This window comes from Chiloscyllium punctatum, chromosome 45, assembly GCF_047496795.1.
Source record: "Chiloscyllium punctatum isolate Juve2018m chromosome 45, sChiPun1.3, whole genome shotgun sequence".
NCBI classification, from domain to species: Eukaryota; Metazoa; Chordata; class Chondrichthyes; order Orectolobiformes; family Hemiscylliidae; genus Chiloscyllium; species Chiloscyllium punctatum.
Window position 1 is genome coordinate 7100098 of NC_092783.1, and position 19645 is coordinate 7119742.

At 37.1% G+C, this 19645-nt stretch overlaps 1 protein-coding gene across 5 annotated transcripts in view; it reads right to left on the reverse strand.

Moving 5' to 3' along the window:
- LOC140467141 (troponin T, cardiac muscle-like) overlaps window positions 1-11453 on the reverse strand; it is a 42678-nt gene extending 31225 nt beyond the window's left edge. For 2 of the 5 annotated variants that reach the window (XM_072563213.1, XM_072563211.1), the window contains exons 1-4: window positions 11399-11453; window positions 5363-5383; window positions 3910-3933; window positions 632-661 (exon numbers count right to left, since the gene is read on the reverse strand). In XM_072563213.1, coding sequence (XP_072419314.1) covers window positions 632-661; window positions 3910-3933; window positions 5363-5383; window positions 11399-11438 — 115 coding nt within the window. In that variant the 5' untranslated portion in view covers window positions 11439-11453. Of the gene's footprint in view, window positions 1-631; window positions 662-3909; window positions 3934-5362; window positions 5994-6058; window positions 9861-11398 lie in introns of those variants that run through there. The other 3 variants (XM_072563212.1, XM_072563215.1, XM_072563216.1) reach the window with 3 other exon arrangements.
- Window positions 11454-19645: the final 8192 nt, after the last annotated feature.

Below are 19645 nucleotides of genomic sequence, written 5' to 3' on the forward strand. Positions count from 1 at the left end.
TCTTGCAATTTTGAAGGCTACTGTGAGATCCTGTGAGGGTATTTTGTGTGTGTCCTTTATGCAATATTCTTTAGATTCTATGAGCACCTGTTAAGAACATATGTCCCACTTTCTTTATTACCTTGACCATCCCATCCACTTCTGTGGTAAACTCCCACCCCTGAAATATCACTCATGTTTGAAATAATACAGCTTTAGAAAAAGTCAAAAATATTAAAACCCAGATTTGCACTTCATTTTAGCCAGTTACAGCTTCTTCAATTTAATATTGTGATAGTATTGGCTTTTGCCATATATTTCCCAGTGAAGTGCATGCTTTACAATTAAACTATGAAAATGCAATGATCTGGCTGTCTTGAAGTTGAGGATGCTAGCTGTTCCAAAAAAATTGAGAAAGTAAATTTCTAACAGAAAGAAATGATGTTTACAGAACTGCTTTGACAATAAAATAATTACTATCATTGTTGTTGATTTTTTGGAAATAGTGTTGGTACAGTGAGCATTATATCCAGAGAAGAGAAGATAGAGTAGCCACACATGATGTTCATCATTATCAAACAAGAGAACTTACAATTTGACAAACAAAACAAATATCATAAAGACAGTGTTCATTTTGGTTCATACACCTTACCTTCTGTGTCTTCCACTTCTTCTACATCATCTGAAATAAAAATTCAAGCAAAGAACATTCATTAAATATAAATTGGCACATATCAGTAGCTATTCCATAAGGGAAAAAACAGTATAATACCATTCCTCTTTGACTATATGAATCAACAAATTGACATTGCAATGTAGTAATAGTGAGATGATGGGAACAATCTTCTGTTCCCACCACTGGTTAGTTTGGAAATGGGTAAGGCATGTAATTAGGTGGGATGCTGATGTATTCAGCAAAGATCCTAAGACAGCAGCACGTTCCAAATCCACAACCACTTCCATCTAGAAGGACTGACAGCAGCATATCGATAGGAACACCACCATCTGCAAGTCCCCTCCAAACTACTCATTATCCTGACACGGAAATATATCACCATTCCCTTACTGTCACAGGGTCAAGATTCAGGAATTCCCTGTCTAAGGGGATTGTGGATCAACCTACAGCCTGTGGACTGCAGTGGTTCAAGAAGGCAACTCACCACCACCACCACCTTAAGGGCAACTAGGGATGGGCAATCAATGCTGACCAGCCAGTGACATCCCATAGTGAGTAACAAGAACCTGAACCCTCTGCCTTACCACCTCTACCAAAATGAAACAGTCAGAGGGAAAACCCATTGTCAACCTTCTGAGCCCATTGTCATTTGGGAGCCTTAAGTGACGAATAAATGACTGTCTAAATGCATCAGCCTGCCATTGAGGGATTAACACACCTCCAGGTAGGCCTGTCACTCTTCAATGCACATGACAGTCAAAACCATGCCCTCTGCTTGTTATCTTGGCAGAGGGAGCAGAGGCAACCAATCTGATCGAGGGACTGGACTTTGGGAAAGTAGGATCATGCCCCTGGCCTTGTTTCCAACCTCCCTCTCCCACTGAATCCTATCAATTACTGCCCCTCCCCTAACATTATTTGTCTGTGGCCTAGATCCACTGCAACCTTGGAACACTGATTTATATCCCTCCTGTACTGACATGACCTCCTCAATGATGCTGCTGACTGCACAAGATGCCAGCCTCTGATTGGCCTGGTGTCTTGATTCCAAGGGAAGGTTGCCTGGTAACCTCAACATTGCCTGATCCTTGTAAGGTTCGGGGTATGAGACTTCAGGGGTGGACATTGCAGTGAAGAGATAACACAGTTCTCTCACTGATTCTCCTGGGAGGCAAGATCCCTGATGGCACAACAGGATACTACATGGAAAATAACTCAGATGAAATTCAATTTTCAGTGAAAAGATATTACCATATTACCAGAGAGAAGAACATTGCTTTCAATATAATGTGCCTTGAACTGCCATCAAAGTATTTGTACCTGATATAGTAATGTTTAGATTATAATGAAACTTAGATATGGGTAACAATCAAATAAATCAGTCCTAGTCAGCATGGATTTGCGAAAGGTTAATCATGCTTGACAAATCTTCTGGAATTTTTTGAGGATGTGACCAGTAGAATGGGCAGGCATGAATAAGTCGATGTAGTGTTTCAGGACTTCCAAAAAGGCTTTTGGCAAGGTTCCACATAAGAGATTAGTAAGGAAAATTAAAGCTCATGGTATTGGAGGTAATGTATTGATGTGGACAGAGAACTGGTTGGCAGACAGTTAGAGTAAATGGGTCCTTTTCAGAGTGGCAGGCAGTGATGTGGGGCATGCTGCAGGGTTCAGTGCTGGGACCCAAGCTGTTCACAATATACATGAATGATTTGGGCAAAGGAATTGAATGCCGTATCTCTAAATTTGCAGACGACACTAAGCTGGATGGCAGTGTGTGCTGTGAGGACGATACTGAGAGGTTGTAGGGTGACTTGGACAGACTGGCTGAGTGGGCAAATACTTGGCAAATGCAATATAATGTGGATAAATGTGAGGTTATCCAAGTGGCCACAAAAACAGGAAGGCAGGTGATTATCTGAATGGCTGCGGTTAAGGAAAAGGTGAGGTGCAACAAGACCTGGGTGTCATAGTGGAACAGTTGTTGAAGGTTGGCATGCAGGTGCAACAAGCAATGAGGAATGCTAACAGCATGCTGGCCTTTATAGTGAGAAAGTTTGAGTATTTTGAGTAAGGATGCCTTGATGCACTTATAGAGGGCCTTGGTGAGTCCACACTTTGAGTATTGTGTACAGTTTTGGTCTTTCGATTGAGGGAGTCCAGTGAAGGTTCACCAGACTGATTCCCGGAATGGCAGGACTGACATATGAGGAAAGACTGAATGGACTGGGTTTGTACTCACTGGAATTTAGAAGAATTAGGAGGGTCTGATAGAAACATATAAAATCCTGATGCGACTAGACAGGCTAAATGTGAAAAGTATGTTCCTGATGTTGGGGAAGTCCAGAACTAGGGGTCACAGTCTAAGAATAAGGGGTAAGCCATTCAGGACTGAGATGAGGAAGATTTCTTCACTCAGAGAGTGGTGAACCTGCGGAATTCATTCCCACAGAAAGCTGTTGGAGCCAGTTTGTTACACATATTCAAGAGGGAGCTGGAGGTGGCCCTTGCAGCTAAAGGGATCAAGGGGTATGGAGAGAGAGTGGGAATGGGATACAGAAGTTGCATGGTCAGCCATGATCATTGAATGGTAGTGCAGACTTGAAGGGCTGAGTGGCCTACTCCTGCACCTATTTTCTATGTTTCTATTGCAGGCACAGGCACTTTTGTGTCTGGGCTAACATTAAACTATTTGGTTGCAAACAGTAGCACTCCTCTATTAGCTTGTCAGGATTCAAATATGTCGTATGGTCATGTTCCACAACCTCAAAAGCTAGTGCTTCCAAATAAACCTTTTGGACTTTAACCTGATGTTGTGTGATTTTTAACATGATTCAACTGGTCACAGTTAAAATGAGATCAGAGACCTTTATAACATCAGGTCTCAAGCTATAATACAATGATATCATAAGCATGTCAATTATAGTTATACAGAGTTGCACACTAACTAAAGGTCATTACACAATGTAGTCCTCTCACTTTAAGTCTCTCATGTCAACTTGTTAAAATTCTCTTTGAATGGCTGAGCAAGACCAGTTCTAATTGTGTTCCTGCGATTTACATCCTACTTTGGAAGTCTGAGTTTTGCAGTGGATGTGTCAAAAATAACATGTGAGTAGCAAATATTTTATCAGTTAAACCCTCCACTGAAGCTACACAGATTACATGCTTTTCATTCCTGAATTGTAAGACAAAGTTCTCAATTAGAATTCAACCGCGGCCAAGCATTAGTACTTAGAGAGTCAATATTTTACCTTGTTCATCTTCTACTTCTTCTTCTACAACATTGACATTAAAAAAAACACAAAAAAGTAAGTTACCGGTTTACAAACATTGGAGCAAGATTCTGCAATAAAAATTTAAGATTTAATTTAGTTTTCCTTTAAGTCAGGGAGTTGTTTGTATTATTTCTTTTGTGGCTCGATTTCTTATTGGTTACAGAATTATCTAATTGCCAAAGGGAGTTTACCATTCTAGTACAAAAGGCTCAGAGATTTTACAAACACTGTTGTAAAAGGTGACTGTCATTTGAATGATACAATATCACAGTTGAGGGTTTCTCTCTCCTATGAAGCTACAAAAGGGCAGTGGCTACAGATTTGAGCAGTTCATTGCAATCAAGACTGGATAAGGCTCAGTAGAGAAAACAAACAGTTATGGAAAATCACAGTTGATAAATTATTAAGGAGATAGGCAAAAATGGCATCACTCCATTCCAATTATTCCTTCCTGGCTATGCCAAGGAAAAAAAAACTTACAGTGCCCTTATATCTAAATTGGTCTTGTCTCTTCAACCAGAGAGTGACCCATCAGCATTCTAGCTCACCACTTCCTAATATCTTTAGGTCAATCTTGCAGTCCCAATTGCAGCAAAAACTCAGAGTCTCCTGTTAGTGGGATGGAATGGCACCACAACCTTTGAGGGAATCTACAAACACTGAACTTTTCATTTCAATAAAACAGGAAGGGTGAATCTGTTGGAAGCTGGAAATAATCTGACTGGTTCCTGTAAAGGCTACAGTTCTGCAGAGTACTCAATATATAAACACACTGTGGGGACTTCAGTCCCGTTACAAATCAAAGGGGGATAACTTTCCTGTAGATTAGTGTTTTTCTTATCTACTACTGTATATAGTATTTATTTGATATTGATTTTGCTTGTTTCTTAGAAAAAAATCTTAAAACATGTCATGTGATCATTTAAGTCAGTTGCGGAAGTCTCTTTTTAAATGTTATTGGTTTCTATGGGCCGTGAAACTGGATATAGGGAATACTGGTTATATTGTCCATTCATAAGCAAAGGTTCTTAGGCCAGTTACAGTATTCCTTACCATCATAATGGTCTACATAAGCGCAAGTTAGAAATTTCCTTTAAAATATTAGGGTATCAGCTATTTACACCATGGGTTTATATAGCCAGACTCATTTTCACTGAGCTTTTAAATATTAGGAGATTGCAATTACTTAATGCAGAGTTGAACAATCAAGTCCGAAGGAGTTGCTATGTATTTATCAAGGCCAGTTCTTTCACAGCAGGAACAATCTTGGTTAATCACTGGTTTAACCAGTACAATTAAAACAAGAGATGGAAAATCTAAGTAGCCTCAATGCAAACGAGGACAAGCACAACGTGAAATGAAGCAAACAAAGAACATTAGTAGGTTTGTTGCTTGGCATGCAATTCAATGAGTTTAAAAATTTGTTTACCATTTTCTTCATGTTCCTCTTCTACATGGGAGCCAGTTTCATAAATTAAAAGTTTGAATCAGTTATTATTGTAAAGTAGCATGTTGAAACAGGGTTATAAAAATACATAATAAAACGCTAAAGAACTGGGGATGTTGTAAATCAGAAACAAAACCAGACATTGCTGGAAAAACTCTGCTGGTCTGGCAACATCTGTGAAGAGAAATCAAAGTTAATGTTTCGGGCCCAGTGACCCTTACGCAGTGTTCAGTATGGAGAAAGTGAGGACTGCAGATGCTGGAGGCTTATGCCCGAAACTGCTGTTTGGATGCTACCTGACTTGCTGTGCTTTTCCAGCACCACACTCCCAACTCTGTTCGTGTCCTCAGGCACTGGACCTGAAACATTAACTTTGATTTCTTTTCAGAGATATGCCAGACCTGTTGAACGTTTCATTAACTCAGGATGAATAGGATTTGAAGAAGTTAACTTGAAACTGAAGATTCTGGCCCAGGTCATGTACTAGACTCAACTTTTTTCTTTTAAACTTCCCTTTTTTCTATAAAAGGGAATGATTGTCACACTTGTACAGCATTCTTGACAAAGTTTTAGTTTCCTGACTTCAGATTGGACATCCTTCATCATAACTATCATATCATAAGAATCATTTTTCATCTCTTGTCAGGTAGGCATAAGATAGTGTTATTGTTTGCTTACTCTCGATGGATGCTGCCTGACCCATTGTGATCTCCAGCATTTGTTGTTTTCAGTCTACGTTCCAGTATCTGAAGTCATTTGCTCCCATGTAGTGTTGTTACAGCTGTCTGTTAGCCATATTATGAGGATCTGATCTCTTGCTGTTCACACATACACTCCAGAGGATAAGGAACAGCGTGAAGAGTTTTCCATGCTTACACAAAATGGTGGTTCCATAGATTTTCAGGATTAATGCATTCACCTCAGCAGAAGAGGTTTACAATGATAATCTAGGATTAATAGTTTCGTAAAACCTCAGTCAATATCTACAGCTTCACAATACCAGTTCCCTGCTCAAAGAACACGAACACACTTGCCTAATCATCATAAATGCCATCATGTTGTATCTCTTACAATTATGTCCAAATGTCACTGTGCTTAGAAAGTTAATTTTCTTCACATTATGGACATTTTCACGAATACAGTTTAGTTGATGGACTTTTACCTTCTGTGACGTGATTAACATACTGATGAGTATGGTGGCAAAGCAGGGCAAGATCGAAATAAATCAGATTCTCAATGTTGAGAAAAAGTCATATTACTTTCTTTTTGATTCTTAAATGGTGACCAGAATTTTTCCCTGATGTAATGACTAACTTATTTTCAAACATTTGCAACTCATTAAAGCCACAACTGATCCTATTTACATCCAGCTTCTAATTCTCTCCCTTCACCAAGAAACACCATCATCTGCAAATAGCCCTCCAATCACTAACCATCCTGACTCAGAAATATATCATTGTTCCTTCACTGTTGTGGCTCAAAATCCTGGAACTCCATCCCTAGGGCATTGTGGCTCAATCTGCAACATGTGGGTTGCAGCGTTTTAAGAAGACAACTTCTAAAGAGCAGTTAGGGACAGGCAAGAAATAGTGGCCAGTCAATGATGCTCACATCCCATAAGTAAATGAAAAAAAAAAATTAAATGGCACAGGTTTCCAACAGGTAAAAACAAAGTAGATACCTGGTGGCTACTTGCTGCATGTCTGTTTTAACCATCATGCAATGTTTCTACTGCACAACATTCCCATCTGCTCCACCACCCTCCTTGACCCTTCACCCATTTGAGTCAGCTTCAGAAAATCATCAGCCTCACAACATGAGCATATCTATTCTTGGACCAACTCTCATACCACATCAGGTCTTCAACTTCTACTTTGGAGCTGACAGATATGATGATTGCGTGTTTCTGACACGTCATTCTGTACACAAAAACAAGTACACCTCTCATGCATCTGCATAGAATGCTACGCACTGACATGAGAACATTCATCTTATGGCATAGAACATGTTTACTTAGCACTCATGGTGTTAATGCCTATTTAAAGGCTGCCAGCCTCTGGGTAACATTGGTTTTCTTTTCATGCACAAGGTCTTGAATGCTCAGTCACAGGCCGCATGTGGTTTCGCTTGCTGGCCAGCACTATGCCCGAAACGTTGATTCTCCTGCTCCTTTGATGCTGCCTGACCTGCTGCGCTTTTCCAGCAACACATTTTTCAGCACTAAGGGAAAGACAGGCAGCATGTGACAGTGGGGAAAACTGAACACTCTATAAGTCAGATGAGGTGAATATGTCATTGTACATCACTGTATATATCACCACAACACAACAGAAACTGTTCCAACAGTTTATACAGCAAACACACTTCATATACTTCAAGAAAATGACGATGTGTGCAAACCAAAGGAGAAACACCTTAGTGGGATGCTTAGAAGAGTTTATAGTCTGTCCACCAGTGTTGGTAAATGGGCTTGTTTAAATTACTATGGGAAGTCAGCTACTATCAGCAGTCCGAAGATTACAGTCAGGGTTCTGTTGAGACATCAGTCTGGGAGCTGGGACAATTTATTCTGTAATGAGACAAAGAGAAGGATTGAGTATGATGGCAGTGGATGCAAGCATAATTAGTGATCATGCACTCGGAAAGGTTGAATGCAGAAAGAATTAGTAGTTTGGGAGGATAAAGTAGATGAAGATTCTTGAGTGGACATGATAACATGGAATATGGAGAACTGTAGAGCATCAGCCTTGCTAAGATGCATCTGCAGTAGTGGAGTTCGACTTGAGTGCTGGCCCCTGTGTGTGAGGTAACAGAGACCAGATGGTGGTGCTTACACTTGCAGGGTTCAGACAACCATTGAGCATGGTCTCTGCCTCAGATCAATGTCTGCTATTACTTTACAAGTGGGCAACAAACATAGCTGTCTTAACCATGTAACCTCTTACAAGTCGAGCACGCTATTCCAATTATGGTAGTGTGTTAGATGAAAATGTTGTGCCTTTTCATATCTTGAAAATTTATGTTAGGATAAAGAATTGTCACAGTACAATGAAAAGACAATGGGGTCTATTTCACATTCATCTAGTTTTGATGTATCTTGTATTCATTGTAAAGCTGAAAAGCAGTTTGTCTGCCATATTATAGTTCTTGTTGATAGTCGGTCCGCAAATAAAGGAATGTGTGAATTTCCTGGATGGCTATTAATGCCCACATTTAATACATATTTCATAGAATATCAACAAGATTTTGAGGTTACTACCTCAAAAGTTACATAATATGCTGTAACCACCTTTTGTGTTCATTTTCTTAAGCATAGCCTTCAAATTTGTAAAAACTTAATGCTTAAACAAGGCATGACAAAATATAGGATTATAATTCATATCAATTGTGATGACCTATAATGTTTTCTGTTATTGTCTTACATTTGCATTATTGCCTTTTTTCAATTGCAGTGCTATGTTCCGAGAAAGAGATAGGATTTGGAAGCAATCTGCAATTCTCCCCATCAGAATAGTTAGGTTAATAATCCCATGTTAACTGCAATGAGAAGTTTCAACTAAAATCATTGTTAAGAACTAGCATAAATTGACCCAGTGATGGTAAAGTGATTGCCATGCCCTCAGAGTCACATCCTTACTTTATCATCTAGTCTGGGTTTAAATTTGCATTTTTGTAAACTGCTAGTGTGAAAAGCAAAGGGTTAAATGTCAGCAAACAACAAAGGAAGAAGTTACAGAAATATGGTTTCTATGTCACTTGCAAAATAAAATGCACTTTCAGTTAGGTAGATTCTTTGTCATTCATAAAATGTCCCAAAGCAGATCGTAGTCAATTATTTACTTTGAGGTGTGGACCAAAGTTGTAGAGTAAAACAGTAGTCTATTTGCTTATGGCAACATCAAGCAAGCTTCAATTTTATGCCTAGCAAAGCCTAAGGAAATAGATGATAATCCCCAATGGATGCTAATTGAAACTAGGAACGAATTTCACAATTTTCATACTTACAGATGTCAATGATAGTAGGGAAGATCTCATTGGATGGAAAATAAACCAACATAGACACAATAATCTGAGTTGTTATACAAGGAATAACCTGGAAGATTTCATCTATGAAATAAGTGTCTGAACAACCTCCCTGATTTGATTTTCTCTGGAGCAACCGCCATTCAAGTCCTTATTAGAAAGTCTTATTACATAAATATCTTGACATTCAAAAAAGGTGGTTCATTTGAGATGTGAGAAAACTGATTAATATAGGTTAGCTGCTCTCTAAATTGCTCAGACATATAAATCATAAATTAGCTAGAACAGTAGAATGTGATAAAATAATCAAGGTTAAAATGTCACTAAATAGCCAAACTATGAGAGATTAAATTTAACATGTAGAAATGGTACAACTTTATCACGATGACAAATGATTGGAAAAATTCTTAAATGACTGAAGCTAGACTAGTCAACGGATGATCCAATAAGCTTTGGTCATGAAAAAGTTGGAACCATGCTAATGTTTTCTTTACTTTATTATTTTGGTTTGGAGCTGTGGACTGGGAGCCGAGGGCTTGAGCTGTGAGCAGCAGCCTGATATTTTATTTAAGAACAAAAATCCTGATATTTGTGTATGAGGTCTGGTCTGCAAGATAATTGCAGGTTTATTCTTGTTCAAAGTATTTTATAAATATTATGACATGAGAGAGACATTATGCTCAAACAAGATTTTTCAATATTTGCATGTTAACATGGCCTGACAGAATGGTTGATGCTAAGAGAAGGCTAAAGAAACAGAACAAGAAACCAAAGTTTACACTGGTTTCGAACTGTGATTTTCTTTACCAGAAAAAGTGTGGCTGTGTAAGCTACAGGATTGTTCCCTGGTTATCCTTCCATTATCAACTTATTGAAAGCTCAGAGAATAGAATCCAGGTATAAGAATTAAGAGAATATTCTAAAGAGCCTACTGGAAATTATTTACATTGACTGGTGTCTTCAGAAACCAAGAAAAAATGCGATCCCATGTGCCTGTAATATTACCAATCACTGCTTAAATGAATTGGCCAGTTACATCTCATTTATTTTACTTTTGATTTATTCCTTAACTGCGTCTGTCTGTTTGTCTGTCTATCTTTGTGTGAGTGGAGTATAGATTCAAAGAAGATTGGCTTTATATCATAGACATTAATTAGAATGCTTTGTTCTTTTACTGTTGTCTGCTACTGTATTTAGTAATTAATCCTTGTAAGATATAAACTGAGTGTCTAGTATTGGTTATTCACAAAGGTTATTTTCAAAGTCTGATTATGAACCATTGGTCAATTTTGATGGCCTTTGGGTATTTTCATTTTACTGTGGTGGATACAAGGATACAGAGGCTGATTTTTGATCGGACTGTCTGTCTCTGTGTCATAACAATAGTAATCTTGAAATGAGCCAAATCTTGGCATAATCAGTAAAAGCAAGCACAATTCAAAACCAAATGTCAAGCTAAAAGAGGCAATTGAGCTGAAATAATGAGTTGTGTTCTGGTCAGGGGACCATAATATGTCCTGCAGCTGGTGAAAGATAAAGGACCAATGTCAGAATCCGGAGGACTGCATTATGAGGAAAAAAATGAGAAAAGCTTCCATTCATTCAAACTTAAAAGACAAATATGAGGGCTCCTTTATATATATATGTATATAATATAAAGCAAAGTAAAACAGAAAAGATTAATTTAATCCTCTTCAGTATTTCAAGTTAAGTTATGAATGTAAACCAAAGAGACAGAGATAATAACCAATTTAAATATTTATAAGACCAATGTCAGAACTTACTGCTTTGCAAAGAATGATTAATACCAGGAACGGTATATTAAGTAGGAGAAGTAAAAATAATATTGTTAAATCATGAGATAGTTAAATACTGTGTTAAAGATATCATTGGCTTATAGAAAGTGAGTTGAAGTGCCTTTCTAGTTTGTATTTATCATCAATAAATTAACAAGAGAAACATTAAATAATCTTAAATAGGGAAAAAAATACATACCTTCAGCCACTTCTTCTGTTGTAACGGGCAAATGAAACATAAAGAAACATATTTACTATAGATCTCTAGAGTGTTCCTTTTGAAAAGAAAAGGGACTGCAGCATTTTCATATCTGACTTCTTACCTTCTTGTTCCCTGTAATAAAATAATAACCAATTAAAAACCTCCTCAAATACTGAGCAAGTTGACTGAGAAAGTGAGAAAAGTGTGCAAAACAGAGAAATCATCGATTCACATTCAAATCTCTGTTAAATTAGTTGATTCCAGCTGGGATGCTAACATAGTACTGAAATTTGGGCTCTTTGGGTTAGAGAGAAAAAGTTGGACCAGAGTCCTAATCATGGGAATTTTTCCAATAGTAGTTAATGGTAGTTAAGAGATGGCAGGTTTGGGCTTCAAAATAACACATCCACCAGCATCATAGCTAGGGAAACAGGAGGTCAAGGTTCTCTTATGTCGAATAGATTCTTGAGTGAGGTATTGGGTAAAAGATCAGTGGCTCCAAGAAGGTAATGGTTTGGAAAGAATTTGGAATGAAAATATCACAAATTGTGCACTGAATAATTGAAAACATTTAAGCAATGAGTAAGGTAACAGAATAAAAAAGAAGCATCAATGGAAAATTGTACTTACTCAACTTCCTCCACAAAGTCTTCTGTGTCTGACATACTCAAAAGTGATTTCTTGGGTCTGAAAAGATAATAGACATAATGCATTTCTGCCACTTTGCTTCAGAAATAAACCACAAGATAAACGCTTGCATAGCAAAAGAGTTTGCAGAAGGATTCTCATTCAAATATGAAGGTGTAGAATTCCAAATTAGATTAAATTGACAACTGCTGCACTTCCTTCAGGACATCAGCATAATATTTGAGGTTCGGATCACTTTGATACGAAACCATTTGCCCTTGTTTAGAAGAAACAAAAAACAGCTGGGAAGAATTTTTCTTGGGCGATAGTTTGGGAAGTCAGTGAATTGCATCTCAATTGCATGGCTGAGATATGTACCAAAAAATCACCAATACAGGTGCGTGTGGCTGGAAATGTCAATGTCCTTTGACATTAGTCTATGTCCTCATCAGCCCTCTGCCTAGAGGTTCCAGTTGTAATTTTTCATAAAAACAAAACCATTTGTTTTCAGGAAGACCTTCTCTGGTCTGGACCCCACCATAGAGACCTCTACCTAGCTATTCAATCAAGCCTTCTTGGGTTCATTGAGTCATGATAAAGGCTCTCAGTAAATGGTCCTCCACCAGTTTCCTTCCCAAGGTGCTATGCCTTAAAAGGCCAGTCAAAGGAATCTGGGAACCTCAAAGGTAACTATGTCACTACCATTTGCTTGAGGTAGATGCAGGTTCACTGTGATCCTGCCAGAAGATCAACAGAATTGAGGAGCTTGGTTCTCATATAACGCATGGCTCAAATGAATGCTTGCTCACAATGCTGTCTAGTTTCAATCAATTGACCAATTTTGAAAAGCTATAAAATATTTAGACATTTTGATTCTGATTTAAGTTGGGCACTGATTTGTAGTATCTATTGTTGTAATCAAGATGATGTAGCATGTGCTGCATATTGCGCTGGCAGTGAGAATATGCATGTTGGCAAAACTATAATAAATATAAAAGGATGAAAATTGGTTGAATACAGAGATAAAACTAATTGGCAACATTTAGAAAGCAAATTATTACTGGAAATTCCTATCTAAGACTCTGTCAAGGTTACTTGAATTGAAATGTTGGCTGGCTTATGCAGTCCCTATGATGTATCCTCACTGGGTGTGTTGTTTTTTTGATGGGTGGTGTGTAATGTATATTAGATACCCAGCCATGTAACTTCCCACCTATCCCTAGACTCATTTCCATAGTACAGAGGGTAGGCAGTCAAAACTGGCAAACTGTTCATCACATCTGAATAAATATGGGTCAGTTAAACTTGTTGAAAGTTCATTTGATCTTCATAACATACTGCCCATGCTAAAATATGGTTAGTAGAAACAACTGGACAGGACTTAGCAAGCCTTTTTTAAAGAATTTTAGAAACTGGCGGGAAGAAATTGAGGTTGCTATATTCAAGGAGTGTTTGTTGCACCCTTTCTGAATGTAGCACCTGTCTTTTCTTCCCACCAATCTGCTCTGAAAACCACATTCTCCAAAGCCTGCCTCTTGTTAAGCTTTGTTAACTTGCTATCCCAAAACTTGAAGAAGGGCTTATGCCCGAAACGTTGATTCTCCTGTTCCTTGGATGCTGCCTGACCTGCTGTGCTTTTCCAGCAATACATTTTCAGCTCTGATCTCCAGCACCTGCAGTCCTCACTTTCTTTTATCCCAAAACCTTAGACATGCCTCTCTCCAGGATAGATGCTGTCTTCTCTGAAGTTAGGCCTTGCTGAAGTTCTAACAGTACCATTACTCTGACCATGGCTCTGCTGGTGGTACTGGAGCTTCCACTCAATTAAATAGGCAAGAAGCCCTTGAGGAGGTGCAGTGAAGAATGCAACTAAGTAAATTATACATTTCAAGGGCTAGTTGAGACATGGCAGGCTGAATGGCCTCCTTAAATTCTGTAACAACTGTGTGATTCTGTGATTCTGTACATTTAAACAGCCTATTCAAGAATGAGTATTCTTGAAGAATAAAATTCTTCAATGAAAAAAACCCAGAAGTATAAATTTATTGACTTTAATTCTGTCATGCAGTTTTGGACAGTTAAGTGTTCAAAACACTGAAAATTTAATTCTTTTGAAGGAATCAATATAAACTTTTGTTTAAGCTTTAGAAATGTTTATATTGAAGGGAAAGAATTAAGGGTCAACGTAGAAATCTTTCCCAAAGTAAAAGTTCAAATTCTGTTTAAAGCACTTCACACTACAAAGAAATATGTATTTATATCAGTATTACATTTAAAGGTAAGCACTTGATAGCTATTGGGCAGTGATGACTGCTTTCAAGTGGCCAACTTAGATCCCTACGTAACAGAAATCATTGAAATTCTTTGACCTTTTAAAGGGAAATGTTTTATAAAGAATTTTATCTTTTCAGATAAGAGGAGCCAGTAATAGGACATAAACTCATTTTTAAAAATCTTATGCACACCATCAATTAAAGTACATTTCAGTATTCAAAGGTGAGAAAACTTAGTGCAAAACAGACTTTTGTTCCTGAATTTAAATACTGTTGAAATCTGATTCTCAAAATCATATTTAAATGTCATATATGCCTGTGATTTTCCTAGTCAGTATATTATCGTGAAAATACGCATACTATATATTAGTAGGATTTAATCATTCTGTATCTACAAAACAAACATCTAGTAATTGAAATGCTAAATGTCAGCAGCATTGATCTTTCTAAGTTGTGAAACCAGTATCACAGTAACATTTACATTAAGTGCAGCACTAAGTGTGGCTTTTATTCATGTTAGTGTGAACAAATGTAATCATCTAAGTCATCAAATAGGTTCAAATTTTCCAGCTTTTATAATTCACATCAAGTAAACAGAATAAAAATATGTGACCTATTTTGGTAAAAATGTTACTTGAATATTCCGTAAAAAATAATTTCAAATTGTAACCAAATAAAATCACAACTTACTCTAATAAAGTAATTTGGAAAAAAGAATACTTTCTTACCCAGAAGAAAAGCAGCACAAATAAACACCACAGCTGACTTGTAAGTATCTGAGTTTACTTCAGAATTCTGTGCTTAAAATCCAGTCCAACCCCAAGACCAGATATTTCCTGATTGGTGAGGAAGGGTTGAATGTTCTATTTTAGAAAGATGCTGGTTCGCCTGTTCTGAACAGAAGCACGAGTCACTAATCCATAAAAGACCATCACTTTGTCATGGCTCATGAATCTTGCTATTCTTAGATGTCAGGATGGTGAGTGTCACTGGAAAGGCATAAATGTGTTTTGGGGATGGAAAGAGACTGGAAACATAATAATGCAGGAGGCAAGTATAAGCAAAGTATATGATCAAAATAATAAACTCAAAAAAGATTATTTTCTCGATTTATCACCAAAAGTTGGGGGGTGGGGGGGGCGTTGGTGGAGGGAGGTGGAATCCAACCTATCTGTACAGCTGTGGAAGTCAATTTATTTTTATGATGAGATATCTGGTTTCAGACACAAGTAACAATTGTTCCTGTGAAGAACAAAAAGTTTGAAGCATTGGCTTATTTTTGCTATTTCATGGAGATTCTTGAGATATCTTCAGAAGCTAGTGGATCAGATTGCATTTTTTCATTCCACGCTCTCTTATATCCTGTACAATTTTATGATATGCAAGTCTCATCTTTTTGCCTTCCTGATTCCATAACAATGTCATGTATATAATAAATTGCTTTGTTGATTTGAGCTGCATTTATCTGATTAATACAATTAAGAGACAAAAGATAAAAGTACAGGAAACATAAAATTCCTACCACAAAACTTATCTAATTTATTGAATAGCATCAGATAAATTGAATTTTGTGTGATAATTCCTATGAACATTGTGAACATTTTGGATAATGATTTGACTGTACTAAGAATCAGTGTGGGTTTTATCACACAAACTCAAAGGAGCCTATTTGTTGAATTTAAACAGGTGCTAACACCGCTTCTGTAAAATTATTCAAAAGTGTCTTTGCTCATGAGTATAATTTTAAATAACTGCATATTTAAAATTTTGATTTGTAGAATAAAGATAAATTTAATTTGAAGAGAAATGTAGAGTAATCATGAGGGAAATGAATTTATGTCTACAATCCAATGGATTTGTGGTTAGAACTCTCTTAGCTTTTAAACCCTACGGTTATAAAATTTATCAAACTAAGAAGAAAAGGCTTTTTGTAATGTGTAAATGACAACAGCTCAGATTTGTCTTTTTTTAATAAAAGAAAATAACTAGATTAAATTTTCGAATGCTGGTCACTTATTATTACAATTTAAGCCAGTTAGCTAGTAGCAAAATATACCTCAAGAGACTGTACACACTTAGCATCTTGGTTGCTCTCGGAGGCTGGAAATAAACATTGAGAAATTGCATGTCAATTTGGGACAGAAGGCAGTCTCGCCACTGTTCTCCAAATTTAAATATCAAAGGCCTAATTCCTAAAAGATACTTTTACAATGGGGATCCAGCATTGCTACAGTAACAACTGTGGCAGTATATTAATGAAAAAAAGGCAAGTATATTCAATCTATACTATGTTGATCATTTATAAATTGCTACACACAGGTATATTGCACTAAAGTTCCTTCTAAGCTGTTTGGACAGATCACCAGAGTTTTCATATTGGCTTTTAAGTTACCCTCTTTAACATATTATGCATGTACAACTGTGCAAAATTTTAAAAAATAATTAAAGGGCTCATGCATTTGGACAATTTCTCCATACCACAAACAAAACTTTAGGGAGTATGCTGCAGTCTACTCATTAATTCCTTTGCTTTACCTTCAATAGCTTCACCAATAAAGAAGTCAATCAATACAGACCATATGTCAAGCTCTTATGAAGTTTATATGCACAATACTGTAAAGTCAAAAAAACTCTAAATGATCAAACTTTGAAACAATTTGATTATAAAAAAGTTACAAATCCAAAGAAAAAGCTTTCTAATTGTGCTATGAATAAACAGATATCATAAAAGGCACTTTTCTGCTTCTAGGATTTGAATGAGACAAACCTATACGTTATAACAAATTAGTTTTCTTGTAGAAGTAAATTACTACATAATGAAAGTTTTAATGTTTAGGATAAAGCTAAATTTGGTTTGAAAAGAAATGTGGAATGATTACTGGGGAAAGCTGGAATTCTCTGAGGAGCAGTCATTGTGAAGGAGAAAGAACAGCTGTTCTTATTTTTGGAAGAGTCTCCCATTCCTTTGGTTATCACCTTTCAAACAATTCAATTATGTCCTTTCACAAATCTAAAGCAGCTTTTACTAATTTAGGAGAGGAAGGAATGGATCCTGCTTCAAGTCACATTCACTGGATCAAAGCCACCCAAGATAAGAGCTTGAATGGATCTCAACACTAAATTAAGACCAGGGTATTTCATGTAACTTTGTTTGTTTTCAATGAAGTGAGGAATGTCAGTGCTAGGAAATAGAACCATTTACATCTCAAAGTAAACACAATATTTTCTCAGAAGAATTAGCATGGTGAGTAAAATTCCCTCAGCTTGGCCTCAGTAATCTTCCCATAGACTCAACTGTTGAAGAATATTTCTATTAACAAATAAATGTAAAGAGCAGTAAGAATCAAAGGTCCAATAACAGACAAGGTTTCATAGCATACATACATAGGCACTAACATCTCAATTAAGAGCAGGTGTAGGCCATTCAACCCTCTGTTAGTCATTACAATAAAGAGGGTTCGTGGGATGCAGGGGACTATCACTCCCAGGCTTAATGTTGACAAGATTGATGCCATTTCTAACAGCCTATGTGAGTCTTAGTTAAATGGATAACCTACTTCTTCAAGCAAAAGCTCTTGTGGTGCAGGGGTAATGTCCCTACTTCTGAGCCTAGAGATCTGGGTTCAAGTATAAGCTGTTCTTAAGGTTTGTATAGCATCCTTGAACAGGTTGATTAAAATACCTTCAGTACAATCCTGACTGAGCTGTTCCAAATTCCACAGTCTCATCTGTTCCTCTCAACCGTTGATATTTTTGTGTTACAAGAATTTGCCTCTACCTTAAAAATATTTAATGACTCTGCCCTCTGAGGCAGAAAGTACCAAAATCACAAAATCCTCAAATGGAAAAAAAATCCCTTCATCTATGTCCCAAAAGGGCTTGTGTAAATTTTGAAACAGTTTTCCTTTCTTCTGGACAAACCCACAAGTGTAAACATCTTTTCTCCATTCATCTTGACAAAACCATTCAGAATTTTGCAGTCAATCAAATCACCCCTCACTCTTTTTAAAATGCCATTGAAAACAAGTCCAGCTTGTTCAATCTTTCCTCATAAGACAACCTGTTCATCCATTCAAGGTATCAATCTAGCAAACTTAATCTAAACCACATTTACATCATCCTTAAAGAAGAAGACCTAAACTGCATAGTTTTTGAGTTATGTTCTCATCAATGTCACATACAAATAAAGCATAAAATCCTTAATGTTTTGTTACATTCCTATCATGGAATGAATAACATGAATTGGCCTTCTTGGAAATATTTCACTATTCCTTGACTGTCACTGGGCCAATATCCTGGAATTCCCTCCCTAATAGCATTGTGGGCCAACCCACAGCAGGTGGACTGCAGTGGTTCAAGAAGGCAGCTCATCACCACCTTCTCAAGGGCAACTAGGGATGGGCAATAAATGCTGGTCAGCCAGTGACGTCCACATCCCACAAACAAATGTAAAAAGGTTCACTGGGCTTGTACCAATATACTAAACCATTTTTAGTCACGCACTAGAACACCTAGATCCTTCTGTACCTCAGAACTCTATTTAAATAATATACTTCTTTTCTTTCTCCTGCCAAAGTGAAATACTTCACGTTTTCTCACATAATATTCCATCTGCTAGATAAAATGCCAGCTAACTGGCTTATAGGTTCCTGTTTTCTGCCTCCCTTCCTCTTTGAATAGAGAGATATTTTCCTATACAATCGATAGAAACCTTGCCAGAATATCATGAATTTTAGAGAAATTAGCACCAATTACATCTATTCCGTCATTAGCCATGTCTTCTAAGACTCTAGGATGAATTTGTTCCGAGCTCAGAAACCCTGCAACTCCGTCATATTTCTCCATACCACATTTATAGTGACCATAATTTACCCAAGTCCTTCTCTTCCTTCAACCTCTTGTTTACAGACGTTACTAGGGTTTATTTGGCTCCTCTATTTTAAAGAGAGTTCTAAATATTTATTCAGTACATCTGCTATCTCTTTATTAAGTGTTACTTATTCTCTGTTCTCACCCTGTAGAGTACAACGTCTCGCTCTACCCATACTTTTCCTTCTTAGACATCAATAGAAATTTTTACTCTTTATCTCTACACTGCCACACCTCACTGGGGTAGCTCACTAGAAATCAGGTCCTGCTATTCCTGGAGTTGACACACATGTTAAAGATTTGTAAAGGTATGCAAAAACCTCCAATTTAGCTAACAGGTTGACACAGCACAGATCAGTTTTTGTACTTCGCAAGAATGACTACTGCAAATAAATAAACTCTAATGATGACAAGTCAACACTTATGAACCATTGGCATTCAGCTCTACAAGTTAAACCTCTAAACCCCTTATAAA